This window comes from Hyperolius riggenbachi, chromosome 2 (assembly GCF_040937935.1).
Source record: "Hyperolius riggenbachi isolate aHypRig1 chromosome 2, aHypRig1.pri, whole genome shotgun sequence".
Taxonomy (NCBI): Eukaryota; Metazoa; Chordata; class Amphibia; order Anura; family Hyperoliidae; genus Hyperolius; species Hyperolius riggenbachi.
The window spans coordinates 525,736,973-525,755,152 of record NC_090647.1 but is presented as its reverse complement, the minus strand read 5'-3'; the positions used below and the strand labels follow the sequence as shown (position 1 = coordinate 525,755,152).

At 44.5% G+C, this 18,180-nt stretch overlaps 1 protein-coding gene across 6 annotated transcripts in view; it reads left to right on the top strand.

Annotated features, from left to right (window-relative positions):
- Positions 1–18,180, top strand: part of GRIK1 (glutamate ionotropic receptor kainate type subunit 1) — a 599,538-nt gene that overhangs the window by 473,562 nt on the left and 107,796 nt on the right. For all 6 annotated transcript variants that reach the window (XM_068270607.1, XM_068270605.1, XM_068270609.1 and 3 more), the window contains 2 exons: positions 14,924–15,037; positions 17,505–17,708. In XM_068270607.1, coding sequence (XP_068126708.1) covers positions 14,924–15,037; positions 17,505–17,708 — 318 coding nt within the window. The remainder of the gene's footprint in view (positions 1–14,923; positions 15,038–17,504; positions 17,709–18,180) is intronic.

Genomic DNA, 18,180 nt, shown 5'->3' with positions numbered 1-18,180 from the left:
TCCGGCCCTGTTGATACCTCTATATGAGTATTTTTTATATACATATTTATTTGAATGCATACCCAATAAAGGTAATTTTTAAGGTGCTGTCCTTCCCCCTGCATTATCACATGACTTAAAGAGCCACAATCAGCTGGTGATCTAACAAACCTAGGCATCCATTGATGCTCTGTATGGTATATCTGCCTGAAGCAGAAGGTGCAGCAGATGCTGACAATATAACATTTCTTTCACAATAATTTTTATTGAAAAATTTTTCAGCATACAAGTTATGTAAGTATCCAATGGCATAGTATATAATATATATATAACAAATAACAAATAAACAATATATAAGAAGTTCTCCACATAAGCATATACATTTCACTAGAAAAATATAGCTCAGTTGTACAACCAGCTTGTTATAAGTTAAATATAACTGTGAAATAAATTTGCATCTTATAATCATGTTATAGAGTAAAGAAGAAATTAAAAAAAAAAAATTCAATAATACTGCAAGATTATAAATCCGCATAAATTCGCATAAAATCCGCATAAAGATGCAAAATCCGCATCAAGATGCGTAAATATAATGCTACCATGCGAAATTTTGCGTTAGGATTCAGAAAACCTTAAAGTTGTGCGAAAATGCGCAAAAACGCGTAAAAAACGCGCAAACGCGCAGAAAACGCGCGAAAAACGCCAATAGGTGCGAAAAACGCGCTATAAACGCGTTCAACACACCCAGGCATGTAACCTATCTATAAATGTGGAAAAGAACCCGTATTTACATAAAAATAGTAAAAATGATGACAAATCTTACTGTAGTATAAAAAACTACGAAAATTATAAAATTATAACAAATTATTAAAATGTTGTGTATGGGATATTTAAACCATCTTCAACTTGATAAAAATTATACTTACTAAAAATAAATCTGTGTCAAATAATATTGACACAATTGCGACTTCTGGAGTAATTTCTTGGAAATGAATATTTGAAGTTTAAAGTGTACCTTTCTATGATATTATTGAGAGATTATGAGAATGGATTAATAAGAAATAAGGATCCTCTCAACCTGGAAAATGGGGAGTTAACCCCCTACTGAGATTCCAGGGAGTGGAGCCTGCAAATTTTAGCCCACAGTCTCTAGATTGAACGCTTAACTGAGAATAACTGAAATAGGATGCAGTAATTAGCTCCAGGTAGGGAGTAAGCACAATTTTAGAGTAGATGCCTGAAAAATTAGCAGAATGTAGATTAATGATATTATACTAACTAAACTAAACAACTAACTAAACTAATAACTAAACTACTATGCTTCTCATACTATCCAATTGGTGTTCAATAGTGTAGATTCAACTTTACCTTCAGTGAAGTCCAATAGGTCATGTGCACAGAAAGGGGCCTTTCTCCAGAGTGGGGATCACCAGCAAACCTGAATTTGTATCTGTTGTCTCCAATGCAAGGGGTAGAAGAGGTAATAAGGTAATGAAAATAATAAAGGTGATGAAAGGTGATAATGGGGAATAAAGATAATATAAGGACCATGAGGAAAAGGAGAGAAGACACCTCAGAATTCCAGAACTCTCGATGTCGTGTACACAGTAGGCCAGAGATCAACCTTTCTCATAAAAGACTGTAAGTTCCCGCATCTGATGGACCAAGCCTTTTCCACCAACAAGTTGGATTCTACTTTTCTAAGAATCTCTTCTAATTTCGGTATATGGGAAGTTTTCCAATGTAATGCCAGTTGATTCTTGGCTACAATAAAAATATGGTCAGCAATCAGTCTCTCTTGAGGGGGAAGGTCTCTAGTTCCCAAATGAAGAAGTGCCATGCCAGGTGGTATCGTCTGGAGTGACATTGGTAGCTGTCTCAGAAAACCTCCAACATCATCCCAAAGTTTTTTAAGTTTGGGACATTCCCATAATATATGTTCTATAGTACCCGTCAGGTTGCATCCCCTCCAACAAAGTGGGGAAGATTTTGAATCAAAATGTGATATTTTTTCTGGGGTCATATACCACTGCCAAATGCACTTAAATAAACCTTCATGGTGGCCAATACAATGAGTTGACTTTCTGAAGGACTGAACAGTCATCTCCCATTCCTCTTCATCAACATCATATTGTAGATAATTTTGCCATTTAGATAATTGCCATTGAGGATGTTTCCCTTTCAAATCAAGTAGTATATTATAAAAAGTGGATGTGCCCTTCAGGCCTGCTCCCTCCGATTGCACCAACTTCTTAATTTTGGGCAATAATGCTATTGGGCTATATGTATACTTGTCCAGAAATCTGCTAATTTTGTCATACATCCACTTATTGGTGGATGGAATATCATATGTGGTTACTAATGAGTCAAAAGATTTAAGGCCAGAACTCTCCAACAAATCTGTCACAGATGTTATTCCACAATCAATCCAATGATCTAAGATAATATTTCTGATGGTAGTGTGGAAAGCTTCAAGAGGAGTAGTCAATGGTGTAGCTAGGGGATCTTCTCTACAGAGCTTAACCACCTCCTTCCAGATTCTGAGGGTATTAGCTGTAATTGGATTTTTTATATTTGGTTGGATCTTCCAGGTTAGTCTGGACTGCAGACATAGTTTATACGAGCTATATGGCAGTTGTGCCTCTTCCATCAGATACCATTGCCTGCTTGTATCCTCCGTCCAGACCGACCTGGACTGATCCAAAATTGTAGCCATATAATAAAGTTCTAAATTGGGGGCTCCTAGGCCTAATTTAGAGATTTGTGTTGTGAGGATTTTGTTAGAGAATCTGGCCTTTTTGTTGTTAAGAATATACTTATTCAAAAGTCTCTGTAAGGTGGTAAAGAATATTTGAGGAACCTTTATAGGCAGATTTCTGAACAAGTATAGAAGCTGGGGCAAAACCATCATTTTAAAGGCAGCTATTCTGCCTGACCAAGAGAATTCTACTTTTGCTAATGAATCTAACTTATCTTTAAATTTAGTTAACCAAGGGTTATAATTTTCTCTGTAGATTTGGGCTATGGTAGATGTAAGCTGAATACCTAAAAATTTAATACTTTTGTCAGTCCAGGAGAAATGGGAAGAGGCCTGAAGGGCTTCCCTCACCTTCTTTGGTGTGTGGCATGGCAGAATGATTGTTTTCTTCTCATTTAATTTATAAAAGGAGATTTTAGAAAACTCATTTAGTTCAGTAGTAACATTTGGCAGTGATATGAGGGGTTTTTGAAGATATAATATAATGTCATCCGCATATAAGCCAATTTTTGTATGAATTTGTCCAATGTTTACTCCATATATTTTTGGGTTATCTCTAATTTGTTGGGCCAGTGGTTCTAAAGTAAGATTAAAGATCAATGGAGAAAGGGGGCATCCCTGACGGGTACCATTTTTGATGTCAAACGAGGAGGAAGTATAACCAGAAGACAGGACCTTAGCAGATGGTTGTGTGTAGAGAGCAATGATGGCATTATGAAGGAAGCTGGGTATACCAAATTTTAATAAAACTCTAGACAAATAGAGCCAATTGACCCTGTCAAACGCCTTTTCCGCGTCCAAAGAGACGAGGAGTGTAGGCGCCCGACAGGTCTTAAGTTGATGTAGTATAGCAAGGGCCTTTCTTGTACTATCATTGGTAGACCTTCCCCTGATAAATCCGGCTTGGTCAGGGTGAATAAGTTGCGGCATTAATGGGGACAGTCTATTAGCTATAATCCTAGCATAAATCTTTACATCAGTATTTAAAAGGGAAATTGGCCTATAACTACCAGGGTCTGTTGGATCTTTGTCACCTTTAGGAATAGTGGATATGAGAGCTGCTAATGATTCTCTAGGGAAAGTTCCTTTAAGTGCTATTTCATTAAAAAATTCTGTAAGTGGTTTAGCTAATATGGGAAGGAATTTCTTATAATAATCATTAATATATCCATCTGGGCCTGGGGCTTTATCATTTTTTAAGTTTTTGATTGCTATTTCAATTTCTTGTTGATAAAATGGGACTGATAATGATTTTTGCTCGAATTCTGATAGCAAGGGAAGGTCCACCTCTGATAAGTAATTATCAATTTCTTGAGTAGATGGGATGTGAGTGTCTGGATTTTTTTCTAAGTTATAACAATATAACATTTCAAGTGATGATATTTCAACACTCCACATTCTGCTTCTTGCCAAGTATACATATTCTCAAATAGGCAGCATGGTGGCGTAGTGGTTAGCGCTCTTGCCTAGCAGTGCTGGGTCCCTGGTTTGAATCCCAGCTAGTGTTGGGCGAACAGTGTTCGCCACTGTTCGGGTTCTGCAGAACATCACCCTGTTCGGGTGATGTTCGAGTTCGGCCGAACACCTGACGGTGCTCGGCCAAACCGTTCGGCCACATGGCCGAACTAAGAGCGCATGGCCGAACGTTCCCCGAACGTTCGGCTAGCGCTGTGATTGGCCGAACGGGTCACGTGGTTCGGGCCCGACCGCGCTCTGATTGGCCGAACGGTCACGTGGTTCGGGTAAATAAATACCCGAACCACGTCATATCTCCGCCATTTGTCTGTGGGTTTAGCTTTGGGTAGGCAGGCAGGGTAGTTCGCTCTCCAGCCACGCTAGCCAGGGTCCCCCCCAGTCATTGTGTGTCGCTGCTGGGAACAGTAGTACACCGCTCGCTCAGCCACACTATATATAGCATTGTTTACTGCCACTGTGTACCTCGCTCAGCCACGCTATATATATAGCATTGTGTTTTCTGACACTCTGTGTACACGGCTTAGCCTGACTAATATAGCATTGTGTGTACTGCCACTGTGCACCTCGCTCAGCCACGCTATATATAGCATTGTGTGTACTGCCACTGTGCACCTCGCTCAGCCACGCTATATATAGCATTGTGTGTACTGCCACTGTGCACCTCGCTCAGCCACGCTATATATATAGCATTGTGTTTTCTGACACTCTGTGTACACGGCTTAGCCTGACTAATATAGCATTGTGTGTACTGCCACTGTGCACCTCGCTCAGCCACGCTATATATAGCATTGTGTGTACTGCCACTGTGCACCTCGCTCAGCCACGCTATATATAGCATTGTGTGTACTGCCACTGTGCACCTCGCTCAGCCACGCTATATATAGCATTGTGTGTACTGCCACTGTGCACCTCGCTCAGCCACGCTATATATATAGCATTGTGTTTTCTGACACTCTGTGTACACGGCTTAGCCTGACTAATATAGCATTGTGTGTACTGCCACTGTGCACCTCGCTCAGCCACGCTATATATAGCATTGTGTGTACTGCCACTGTGCACCTCGCTCAGCCATGCTATATATAGTATTGTGTGTACTGCCACTGTGCACCTCGCTCAGCCACGCTATATATAGCATTGTGTGTACTGCCACTGTGCACCTCGCTCAGCCACGCTATATATATAGCATTGTGTTTTCTGACACTCTGTGTACACGGCTTAGCCTGGCTCTATAGCATTGTGTGTACTGCCACTGTGCACCTCGCTCAGCCACGCTATATATAGCATTGTGTTTACTGCCACTCTGTGTACACCGCTCAGCCAGACTATATACCGTTGTTTACTGACACTCTGTGTACACCGCTCAGCCAGACTATATACCATTGTTTACTGACACTCTGTGTACACGGCTCAGCCTGACTATAAAGCATTGTGTGTACTGCCACTGTGCACCTCGCTCAGCCACGCTATATATAGCATTGTGTTTTCTGACACTCTGTGTACACGGCTTAGCCTGACTATATAGCATTGTGTGTACTGCCACTGTGCACCTCGCTCAGCCACGCTATATATAGCATTGTGTTTACTGCCACTCTGTGTACACCGCTCAGCCAGACTATATACCGTTGTTTACTGACACTCTGTGTACACCGCTCAGCCAGACTATATACCATTGTTTACTGACACTCTGTGTACACGGCTTAGCCTGACTAATATAGCATTGTGTGTACTGCCACTGTGCACCTCGCTCAGCCACGCTATATATAGCATTGTGTTTTCTGACACTCTGTGTACACCGCTCAGCCAGACTATATACCGTTGTTTACTGACACTCTGTGTACACCGCTCAGCCAGACTATATACCATTGTTTACTGACACTCTGTGTACACGGCTTAGCCAGACTATATAGCATTGTGTGTACTGCCACTCTGTGTCTGCTGGGCCTGGGAACAGTAGTACACCGCTCACCCGCCACTGTATAGCATTGTGCTCTGTGTCGCTGCTGGGAATAGTGGTACTGTATAGCATTTCTGTACTGCCACTGTACTGCTGCCAGTCAGCGTGTACTGTAAGGATAAGTGAAATGAGGAAGAAATCCGGTGAAAGAGGAAGGGGCAAGGGAAGAGGTGTTTCCCCTGACGGTTCACGTACAGGCCACAGGGGAGCACCCAAGAAAACCCACTCAATACCGCCCATGTTGTCCAGGACAACAACCCTCACAAATCCAAAAGAACAGGACCAGATAATTACTTGGATGACCTCTCAAGCGTCCAGCAGTGGGTTAAGCAGCACCAGCACATCACGCACGAGGTCCGAGTCCTCAGCCAGTTACAAGGAGCCAGTGGGCACAAAGCTGACACAACCGGCAGCGACACCACGCACACAACTGCCAGATAACCAGTCCTATGAATTACCTCAGGACACAATGGGGTATTCGCAGGAGCTATTCCCAGCCCAACAAACTTCCACCTATGAAAGGTCAATGGAGGAACAGCCAGAAACGTTGTGCCCGGATTCACAACCATTAACTGTGGGAAATGCACCGCGCACTGAAATACAAGGCGAGTCCGAGGAGGACTCGGAAACCCAAATCCCAGAGCAAGTTGGGCAGGAGGGGTTGCAATTGCAGGAGGTCGGCCGACAAGATCTGGAAGACGACGTTGGAGTGAGCTGCGCAGAGGTTGTTCTGGGGAGCTCTACTCCACGGCGGCGGCCCCCCACAATGACATATGACGAGTTTGAGGAGATGGAAGAGGAGGGTATGGACAATGTGGACAGAGACCCAGATTTTATTTGTGAACGAGAACATCGCCGTCGTAGCAGCAGCACAGATGAGTCTGTTGAAGAACCCACTGCTGCACGAGTTCGCCTTGTGCCACAAGGTAGGCGGCGCGCAATTTCAGGCACCACAAGCGTGGAAGTTAGAGTGAGAGGCAAAAGAGGAGGAAACAGAAATCGCCAGCAAGGAGGCAGGTGCTCCAAAGTCTGGGCTTTCTTTGAAGACTGCACTGAGGATGTTACCATGGCGATTTGCAAGGTGTGCAAGACTCGCCTGAGCAGGGGGAAAAGTATTAACAACCTCTCCACCACCAGCATGAGCCGCCACATGCTATCCAAACATCCCACTCTGTGGGCAAACGCGGCAGGACAGGGTACCAGCAACACTGCCTCCCTTGGGTTCACCAGACTCACCACCAGACCCGCCTCAGCAGCAGCAGTAGCCCAGCCATTGCGTGGTTCACAACATTCACAAACATCAGACGACGCTGACACTGTCACTTTCCGGAGTAGTGCTCTTGAGGTCTCCCAGTGTTCATCAAACACAACAACCAACAGCCCTTCCGTGTGCAGCGCTACGGTTCAGTTGTCTGTGTCGGAGATGTTTGAGCGCAAGAGGAAATTGCCAGCAAATGACCCCCGGGCCGTGGCAGTAACAGCCAGCATAGCCAAGCTTCTGGCCTGCGAAATGCTGCCATATCGAGTGGTGGAGACAAACAGCTTCAAGGGCATGATGTCAGTGGCCATCCCACGTTACGTGGTTCCCAGCCGCTACCACTTTGCGCGCTCTGCAGTGCCTGAGTTGCAAGAGCACGTGGTCAGCAAAATAACCCGAAGCTGACACTTGGACGAGTGCGTTCGGCCAGGGTCGATACATCTCCCTTACCGCGCACTGGGTGAACCTTGTGGAGCCTGGCAGCGATTCCTCACCTGCTACGGCGCGGGTGTTGCCCACGCCGCAAACAGCTGCACCGCCGTCCCTCCCACTGGATAACAACAGCAGCACCTACCTCTCTGACTCCTTCTCCTCCAACGCATCTCAAAGCTGTACCTCATCCGGAAACGCTAACCCAGCAGCAGTAGGATCGTGGAAGCAGTGCAGCACAGCTGTTGGCATGCATCAGCAAGCGTTGCTGAAGCTGATCTGCCTTGGGGATAAGCAGCACACAGGGGAGGAAATTTGGAAGGGAATAAAGGAACAGACGGATTTGTGGCTGGCACCGCTGGACTTGAAACCGGGCATGGTTGTGTGTGATAATGGGAGTAATCTCATTCGCGCTTTAAGGTTGGCTAAGCTGACACACATCCCTTGCCTGGCGCACGTGATGAACCTAGTAGTTCAGCGGTTCCTGAGGACATACCCAGGCGTGGCCGATCTTCTGTTGAAGGTGCGTCGAGTGGCCAAACATTGTAGAAATTCCAGTACTGCTTCGGGGGCACTCGCCAAGATGCAGGAGCGCTTCAATCTCCCCCACCATCGCTTGCTGTGTGATGTCCCTACGCGCTGGAATTCTACGCTGCACATGCTAGCACGCTTTTGTGAGCAGAAGAGTGCAGTGGTCCAGTACATGACGGCGCAGTACCGAGGCGCATCCGGACAGCTGCCAAGCTTCTGTGGATCCGATTGGGCCAACATGTTGGACCTCTGCCAAGTCCTCCAAAATTTTGAGCAATCCACGTTGCTTGTGAGCAGTGACAACTCTTCAGTCAGCATTACCATACCACTGCTGTGTTTACTGAAGAGGTCAATGTTGAAAATCAAGGAAACCGCTGTCATGATGCAACTGGGGGAATCTGAAGGAGAAAACGATCAGCGTGATGGTACCAACATCAGGCCATCCGCCTCAGGGAACGCTGGCCCCAGCAGCTATGACGAAGAAGAGGAGGAGGAACAGCTGGAGTTGGAGCAGGAATTTCATGCCACCACTGACGAGGGCCAGAGCGGTGCACGTTGGACTTCCACAATTCAACGCGAATGGTCAGCAGAAGCAGACCAGGAGGAAGGTGACGACTATGATGCATCACAACAACTATCACAACGCTCACAAGAGGATGATGAGGATTCTGGTAGGACTCTGGCACACATGGCTCAATTCATGCTAGACTGCATTGAAAGTGACCCACGCATTGTGCGCATTCTGGACAACACCAATTACTGGGTTTATACCCTTCTGGATCCACGGTACAAACACAATGTTCCAAAACTGCTTGAAGAAAGAGTCAGACAGGTCAAAATGGAAGAATACCAGCAGGCCCTTGTGGAGACTTTAGAGAGGAGATTGACATCCTCCCCCTCCTCTAGCCAGTTGTACGCAGACAGACTGACTTCCGCAAACCCAGGACGACCAGGAGGGCAGCAAACAACGCAAGCCGCAGCTAGTGCCCAAAAGGGAACGGTATCGGCAGTGTCCTTGGAGTGGGAACATTTTCTGACACCCATGCAGCAGCAGCCCACTGAACAGCAAGCGTGCAGATCCACCTCCAACACCGATCGCCTGGAGAAGATGGTCAAGGACTACATGTCAGATGACGTAGCTGTGTCGAACAATCCATCTGCACCCTTCAACTATTGGGTATCGAAGCTAGACACCTGGCACGAACTGGCAATGTACGCAATAGAGGTGCTGGCTTGCCCGGCAGCCAGCGTTATGTCGGAACGTTGTTTCAGTGCTGCCGGAGGCATCATCACAGATCGGCGTATCCGCCTCTCCACAGAAAATGCAGACCGTCTGACTCAAATTAAAATGAATCAATCCTGGATTGGAAATGACTACGCATCACTCCAGGACCCCAACCAAGTAACATGACCAATGAACATCTGGGATGGTGTAGCATTTCCGGTCCCTGTTTATTGAACCTCTCATCTGTATTACATTTATGACTGCATGGCGGCAAAAAGCATTGCTGCTATATCCGCACGCTTTTTGTCCTCATGCAAGGCCTAGGTTGTTGTGTCTCAAAAACCGTGGCCTTCTCCTCCTGCACCTGCTCCTGTTCCATCACGTCTGCTGCTGCTGGGTTAGCGTTGCCGCGTGGTCCCTGTTTATTGAACCACTTATCTTTATTACATTTATGACTGCATGGCGGTACAAAGCATGCTATCCGCACGCTTCTTGCCCTCATGCAAGGCCTGGGTTGTTGTGTCTCACAAAGCGTGGCCTTCTCCTCCTGGGCCTGCTCCTGTTCCATCACGTCTGCTGCTGCTGGGTTAGCGTTGCCGCGTGGTCCCTGTTTATTGAACCACTTATCTTTATTACATTTATGACTGCATGGCGGTACAAAGCATGCTATCCGCACGCTTCTTGCCCTCATGCAAGGCCTGGGTTGTTGTGTCTCACAAAGCGTGGCCTTCTCCTCCTGCGCCTCCTCCTGTTCCATCACGTCTGCTGCTGCTGGGTTAGCGTTGCGGCCCGGTCCCTGTTTATTGAACCTCTTAGCTTTATTACATTTATGACTGCATGGCAGTAAAAAGCATGCTATCCGCACGCTTCTTGTCCTCATGCAAGGCCTGGGTTGTTGTGTCTCAAAGCGTGGCCTTCTCCTCCTGCGCCTCCTCCTGTTCCATCACGTCTGCTGCTGCTGGGTTAGCGTTGCCGCCCGGTCCCTGTTTATTGAACCTCTTATCTTTATTACATGTATGACTGCATGGCAGTAAAGAGCATGCTATCTGCACGCTTCTTGTCCTCATGCAAGGCCTGGGTTGTTGTGTCTCACAAAGCGTGGCCTTCTCCTCCTGCGCCTCCTCCTGTTCCATCACGTGTGCTGCTGCTGGTGCTGGGTTAGCGTTACCGGTCCCTTTTCCTGGAACCTCTTCTCTGTATTACATTTATGACTGCATGGCGAAAAAAAGCATGGTACCTGTGCAAAGAAACATGACATTTTCCACATTTAAAAGACAGTTTTTCCTTTGAAACTTTACAATCAATTTTCTCAAAAACTATAAGCTCTTTTTGCAAAAAAAATTTTACCCTGTAAATTTGGGGTATGTAGCATGTAAGGAGGCTTTACAAAGCACAAAAGTTCGGGTCCCCATTGACTTCCATTATGTTCGGAGTTCGGCTCGAACACCCGAACATCGCGGCCATGTTCGGCCTGTTCGGCCCGAACCCGAACATCTAGATGTTCGCCCAACACTAGAATCAATATTACAACCGAATTGGACAATCGACCCTCCGGAGAATTGTATCATTAATGGCCACCCTTAGGCTAAGGCTACAGGAGAGAAGGTTTCCAGTTAATGGCTTTCACTGATAGCATGCACTTGGCTCACAGTTCTACCCAAGACCAAAGAGGAAAGGGGTTGGAAAACAGTTGAATCCCTATTTTAAGCCGTACTACAGAATCGTAGCTAATAGGGTAGCAGTGCGGTCAGATGAAGGGGGGCCCAAGGCTGCAGGAGTTTACAACCATTTACCCTTTGAAACTTTAAAATCGATTTTCTCAAAAACTATAAGCTCTTTTTGCTAATTTTTTTCCCTCTTGTACCCACTCCCAAGGTGCACATACCCTGTAAATTTGGGGTATGTAGCATGTAAGGAGGCTTTATAAACCACAAAAGTTCGGGTCCCCATTGACTTCCATTATGTTCGGAGTTCGGGTCGAACACCCGAACATCGCGGCCATGTTCGGCCTGTTCGGCCCGAACCCGAACATCTAGATGTTCGCCCAACTAATCCCAGCCAGGGTACTATCTGCAAGGTGTTTGTATGTTCTGTCTGTGTGGGTTTCCTCTGGGCACCCCGGTTTCCTCCCATATGCCAACAACATACAGATACGTTAATTGGCTTCCCCCTAAATTGGCCCTAGACTATGATACACTACACGATACATACATGGACATATAACTATGGTTGGGATTAGATTGTGAGCCCCTCTGAGGGACAGTTCAGGACAAGACAATATACATTGTACAGCGCTGCATAATATGTTGGCCCTATATACAGTAAATACTTAAATAAATAAAAATGCACCACCTCTGGATACACCTCTTTATGTATAGCTTCACTTTTTGTTTTCATTCTATTCTTTTAGTTTGTAAGCTCACAAGAGCAGGGTTCTTCCTCGTGTTTCTTGAAATGTGCTGAAGATATTGGCCTCAATTCACTAAGCTTATCTCCTGTCTTTAATAGCGTTTCTAGAGTTGTTACCATGGTGATAAGGCATGTAGTATTCAGGAAACATTTTACCTCAGGCAAACCTAAAGTTAACTCTTCTGTCTTTAAGTTAACTCTCCAATCCTTAAAATAACTCCAGAGTTAAAGACAGGGGCCCATATGCAAATAACTTTTTCTCCTGAGTTATCTCCTGGGAAATAATTTTTCATCTTCTACTGAAAATAATTTTTCAGCATTTTACAATTGAAAAAGTAACCAAAACTTGGTGAAAAAGTACTGTCACATTATTTGCAGTATTTTCTTGCTTGTTGTTGGTTTAAAAGTCATTTTATTGACAAGTTGTAAAAATATCACCTTGGAGAAAACGTAGGTGAAAAAGTGAATTGCATATGGCCCAGGCTGTTAATTAACTGCGTGTGAAAATAACTACAGAGGAGGTAAATTAACTACAGAGGAGATAACGTAAGGAATGAAGAGATAAGATAACTCTCTCACTGTGTGGAGGTAAGTTTTCTCTTGCCTTATTATCTCCAGCATGATCTTAGTGAATTGAGGCCAATGTCAGTATTTACTAACTAATGATAAAACTGCTCTTCACACAGGCATGGCAGTGTTACCAGTACCTCTGCTGTTTATGTAGTGCGTGCCACACAATTATCGCAACCTGCAGTCCCTAGGTAATGTGCGCGTTGCTAGTGTAATGCTTGCTGCGCAATTAGCATAGCTTGCATTGCCCTAGCAACACGTCACCGAGGTACCGCAGGTAAAAGGCTTAAGTACTTGTAGAATTATGCAATTAGTGAATAGCCTGTTAGTCACTGTAACATTTATGTTGTCTATCAACTCTGTATTATGTGCCGATAACTGTATTGTTTTATATGGGCATATTTTGCTTTTCACTCTGTACAGCGTCACGGAAGATGTTGGCGCTATCAGGAACGTAATTACAAATCATAGAGCTTCCCAGCAAAACTTTGATGTGGCCCCACCAAGGTTCACCCAATTTCCCTTTCCTACTTTTGGTACCCCAACCAGCCTAGGGGCCCATCTCACAAGGGTCGTAAAATAAGTGTGGCCATTATGATCTTCGCACCTATAACACGTGTGGCCACAAAAACACCTAAACTGGAGGATGGACCTCTCTATTGGAGGGAGGGAAGGTTAGTAGTGGCCCCCTCACAGCTCTAGCCGCCCCCTCCCCCCCCCCCCACCCCAGGGGCTGCTCCTGCGGTGTTATGACCATGAGTTCTATATGAATCATTTGTACTAATGATGTATACAGTATTCGAACCTGTAACTCGTTGTGCAGTACAGTAGTCCTGGGTTTATATCCTCGCCAGGACCAGGGCCGGTTCTCTCATGCAGCAAGGTGAAACATTTGCATCGGGCACAGAGATTACAGGGCCAGCAAAAAGTCTAGAACCGGCCCTGGCAAGAACAATAACCTCAATTCACTAATCTTATCTCCTTGTCTTTAATAACGTTTCTAGAGCTATCACCATGGTGATGAGGCATGTTTTATTCAGGAAACATTTTACCTCAGGTAAACCTAAAGTTAACGCTTCTGTCTTTAAGTTAACTCTCCAATCCTTAAAATAACTCCAGAATTCTAAAGTTAAAGACAGGCTGTTAATTAACTGCGGGTGAAAATAACTACCTTGGAGGTAACTTAACTACAGAGGAGGTTACTGAACTACAGAGGAGGTTACTGAACTACAGAGGAGGTAACTTAACTACAGAGGAGGTTACTGAACTACAGAGGAGGTTACTGAACTACAGAGGAGGTAACTTAAGGAATGAAGAGATAAGATAACTCTCTCACTGTGTGGTGGTAAGTTTTCTCTTGCCTTATCTCCAGCATGATCTTAGTGAATTGAGGCCAATGTCTGCTCAGTTATCTTGGTGTTTTGTGGGTTTCTTTTAGATTTTCCACCTTCCTCAAAATTATATTGCTAGGTCTATTGGCTTCCCCCAAAATGGGACCTTGAGGTTAGTGTGGACAGTAGTCTGTGAGCACCACTAATGGTGCCCATACATGGTACCATTTTTTCATTTTCTTTCGATTTGATAATTTAGTTTGATTATTCCGTTAGATTGAATATACAGATTTTTCCAACATGTCCTATCAGATTTTTATTGAAAAAACTTTATAATCGTTCGTTTTTCTTGATTGAAAAAAAGATTATATTTGACTTTCATTCGATTCAAACGTTTTGGTCGAATGAAGAGAAGAATCAAACATTTTTATTGTACCGTGTATGGGCACCATAAAGGATATCTATACAGGTAGTCCCCAACTTACGAACGCCCGACTTACGAACGACCCACCGATATGAAGGGCAGGGATTCTGTGTTTTCATGGGAACAAGCCAAAATATATTTTTTCAAATTGAACTTGTAGTTTTTGAGAAAATCGTTTTTACAAAATTCAAAGAAAAAATGGCTTTTAAACTTGTATAAGTAGGTACAGAGGGCAGAGGTGACACAGAGGGGGACACTGGAGGCACAGGAGGGGGGCACAGAGGAGGTACAGGGGACAGAGATGGCACAATGTTCCGACTTAAGAACAGATTCAGGTTAAGAACAAGCCTACAGTCCCTATTTAGTTCGTTAACCCGGGGACTACCTGCAATTTTGAAATCCCACTCTAATTCTTTAACATTGAGTTTTAAACTGCTCTTCCACTCTCAATTTACTATGTTGTTACGGTCTATGTGTTAGTACTGTATATGTGTCTCCATGTCTTTGTCTTATTACCCTGCGACTTGCAGAATGAAATGAAGGCATCAGAATAATGTTTGCCATTTTTATTCCCTTCAGATCGGAGTTTGGAATTCAAACATTGGCCTTAATATGACAGACAACCAAAAAGACAAGTCAACGAACATAACGGACTCACTGGCCAACCGGACACTTATTGTCACCACCATTTTAGTAAGTTGCTCTCTCTCTTCTGCATCGAGGGGTATAAAAATAGCGTTAATGGCATTCAGATCGTTATGCAAGCAGTTTTCCTGACTGATCATGAGTGGTGATGTTTGGTAAAATCATTGATATTCCCCGATCAGTTTTCGATCAGGAAGGTACTTTTTTCCATAGTATACGACCAGCTTTAGTATGACGCCTCTGACAAGGATAACGCCTAATCGCAGCTGTCTAGTTCCTCCCTCGTACGTAAATCACTTCTCACCTTCGACTAATGCAGGATAATGCACATAATGTACAGGGTGCACATCCCGGTCTAGGAAAATCCAATTACAAGCTAATTGAGCTAATTACACTGGAAATTGTTCGAATGAGAATGACTGACTTCACGGAACATACAGAATAATTAAAACAAAGACGGAGAGTAAGGGTGACCTTATCCTGCCCGATAGACGCAAGCGGTGTGACAGTTATCAGCATTGATTGTGACACCCCGGGAAGGCAGAGGTTAATGACGGGGTGATCTCCAGGTCTTCCAGGCAGCAAAACTGCTCATTATCATTGTGGACATGACTGGGAATTGCCAGGTGAAAATGAAACGTATCAGTATTCCAAAGTCATGAATGTCTTCGGTGACTTGTAGGGATGCTCATTCGGATTCCACGGAAATGCAATTTCCGAAATTCCGATCGGAAATTGAATTTCCGCATCAGAATGCGGAAATCGGTAATGCAAGTGCGTTAGGCGGATTTCCGCCGGAAATCGCGGAAATTTACGCCGGAAATCGCGGAACTTCCGCCTGACTTTAACATCGATTTTGTCAAAAACGATTAGGTCTTTTTGAAAACTTTTTTTTGCATCTTGTTCAGGAGATTCTGCTTAATAAACCCTGAAAATTTGGTGTTTCTAGTACTTACAGGGGCTTTGCTATTAACCGCTAAATTCGGCGGGTTTTTACTGTAATGTAAAATGCAGAAAATCCGCATCTGCCTATTTTCTGCATTTACATTACAGTAAAAATCTGCCGACTTTAGCGGTTAATAGCAAAGCCCCCGTAAGTCCTAGAAACACCAAATTTTCAGGGTTTATTAAGCGGAATCTCTTGAACAAGATGCAAAAAAAAGTTTTCAATATATAGTTTTTGAGAAAATCGATGTTAAAGTCGGGCGGAATTTCCGCGATTTCCGGCGGAAATTCCGCATTGGAATGCGGAAAGCGGAATCGATATTTGGCAATGGCGGAATGCGGATTTACCGCGGAATCGGAAATTGGCATTTCCGACCATCCCTAGTGACTTGTTCTGAAGAATGGGTGGCTGCCTAGCCTGCTAATCCAGCGGTTTATCCAGTGTTTACATCACTGACCTACGAGAACTGCTTAGATGTTCCTTCGTCCCTGACTGCATAGTTACTCCAGGTCAATGATCCAAAGTTCTAAAGGTGGATTTGTCCATGCGCATGTGTAAAATGTCCTGATGTCATGGTAATACTAAATCCCTCTCCCCCTCCATTACGGACAGTCCATTGTCTGTCTCAGGATTGATCCTCACAATTCTTGCATTTGCTGTTTATTGATTGTGGCTAGGCAGGGTCGGATTTACCAAAAGGCACTGTAGGCACGTGTCTACAAGCGCCTGATGATGGCTTGATTCACTAAACCGTGCTAACTCATAGCATGGGCGCGCTAGCGTTTTGCGCGCGATTTCACATGCAATCGCGAATTTTTGATCTCAATTGCAAATTTGTGTCTGCGTTTGTGCGTGGAAATTCGCAATTACACTCAAAAATTTGCGATTGCGCACAAAACGCTAGTGCGGTCGTGCTGTGAATCGAGCCCCATGTGTGTCTGTATGTTTGAATACACACGTTTTATCACAGGAGCTCATGTAATTGATCGAGAAAGTGTGTGCAGTGCTTCAGTGCTGCCTGTTTTTATCTGCATGTGGAAGACACATTCCAGTGTGCACTAGCCAATTGAATAACATTGGATCTCAGTATACCTGTGCAGAAAGCGAGAAAGGGGGGGGGGGGGATCTAAATTTTCACAGGGGGGCCCTGTGATTTCTAGTTATGCCCCTGATGGTAGGGATTAGATTGTAAACCCCTCTGAGGGACAGTTAAGTGACAGGACAATATACTCTGTACATCGCTGCAGAAGATGTTGGCGCTATATAAATACTGAGTTAATGTCATATGAACATGGCTGATATTTAATCTTCAAACCAAAATGTACCCTTAAAATGAAAACAGAAATTAGGGACTTAAGGAAAGTTTTATTTAGGGTTAGTTCTACAGACACAAATATCTACCTCATAAAGTTTAATTTCACTCCTGGTTTGCTCTAAAATCTGCAGAAGGAGCTGCGTGTGACACGTGTGTGAAAACCCTGCCGCAAGTTTTACGCGTTGCACTTGCACGAAAGGCACTAAGCTTTGCCATGGCCAGCTCACAATTCTTCCTGTATGTCTGCATTCCAGGAGGATCCATACGTCATGTACAAGAAGTCCGATAAGCCCTTGTATGGGAACGACAGATTTGAAGGTTACTGTCTGGATCTGCTGAAAGAACTCTCCAACATTCTGGGCTTTACATATGAAGTGAAGCTGGTGGGCGATGGAAAATACGGAGCACAGAACGATAAAGGAGAGTGGAACGGGATGGTCAGAGAACTCATCGATCACGTAAGTACCATCAAACGCTAGTTATTTCATGTCTTACTGATTCCATGAAATGTCCTCTGTTCAGCAGAATGCAGCCCTTGTTGTTGTTGATAGCCTTTGGAAAAGAGCCTGTAGTAAAGTTAAGGACGAGACTTGGTGGCCAATCGACCATCTGATTCGATAATTAATATCATATCGGATGAAAATCAGTGTCGCCTGAGTGATGATGCAACCAATTTTGAGCCTAAATTGTTTGCATGTATCGATTGGACAAGATGGAGGGCCGACTTGCTCGATTGGGTGCATGGGCAGTAATGGTGTGCGATATTGGGACAAGCAGTGAATGCGACGGAACCTCCGGCACTATCCCACCTAATGAAAACTGTTCCCGCCTGGGGCACTCTTACTATCAACATCCAGTGCCCAGATGTCAGTAGATGAGTAATCTACCTGTTATGTCATTTCTGAGAGCAGGAAACAATCAGCTTCTGTT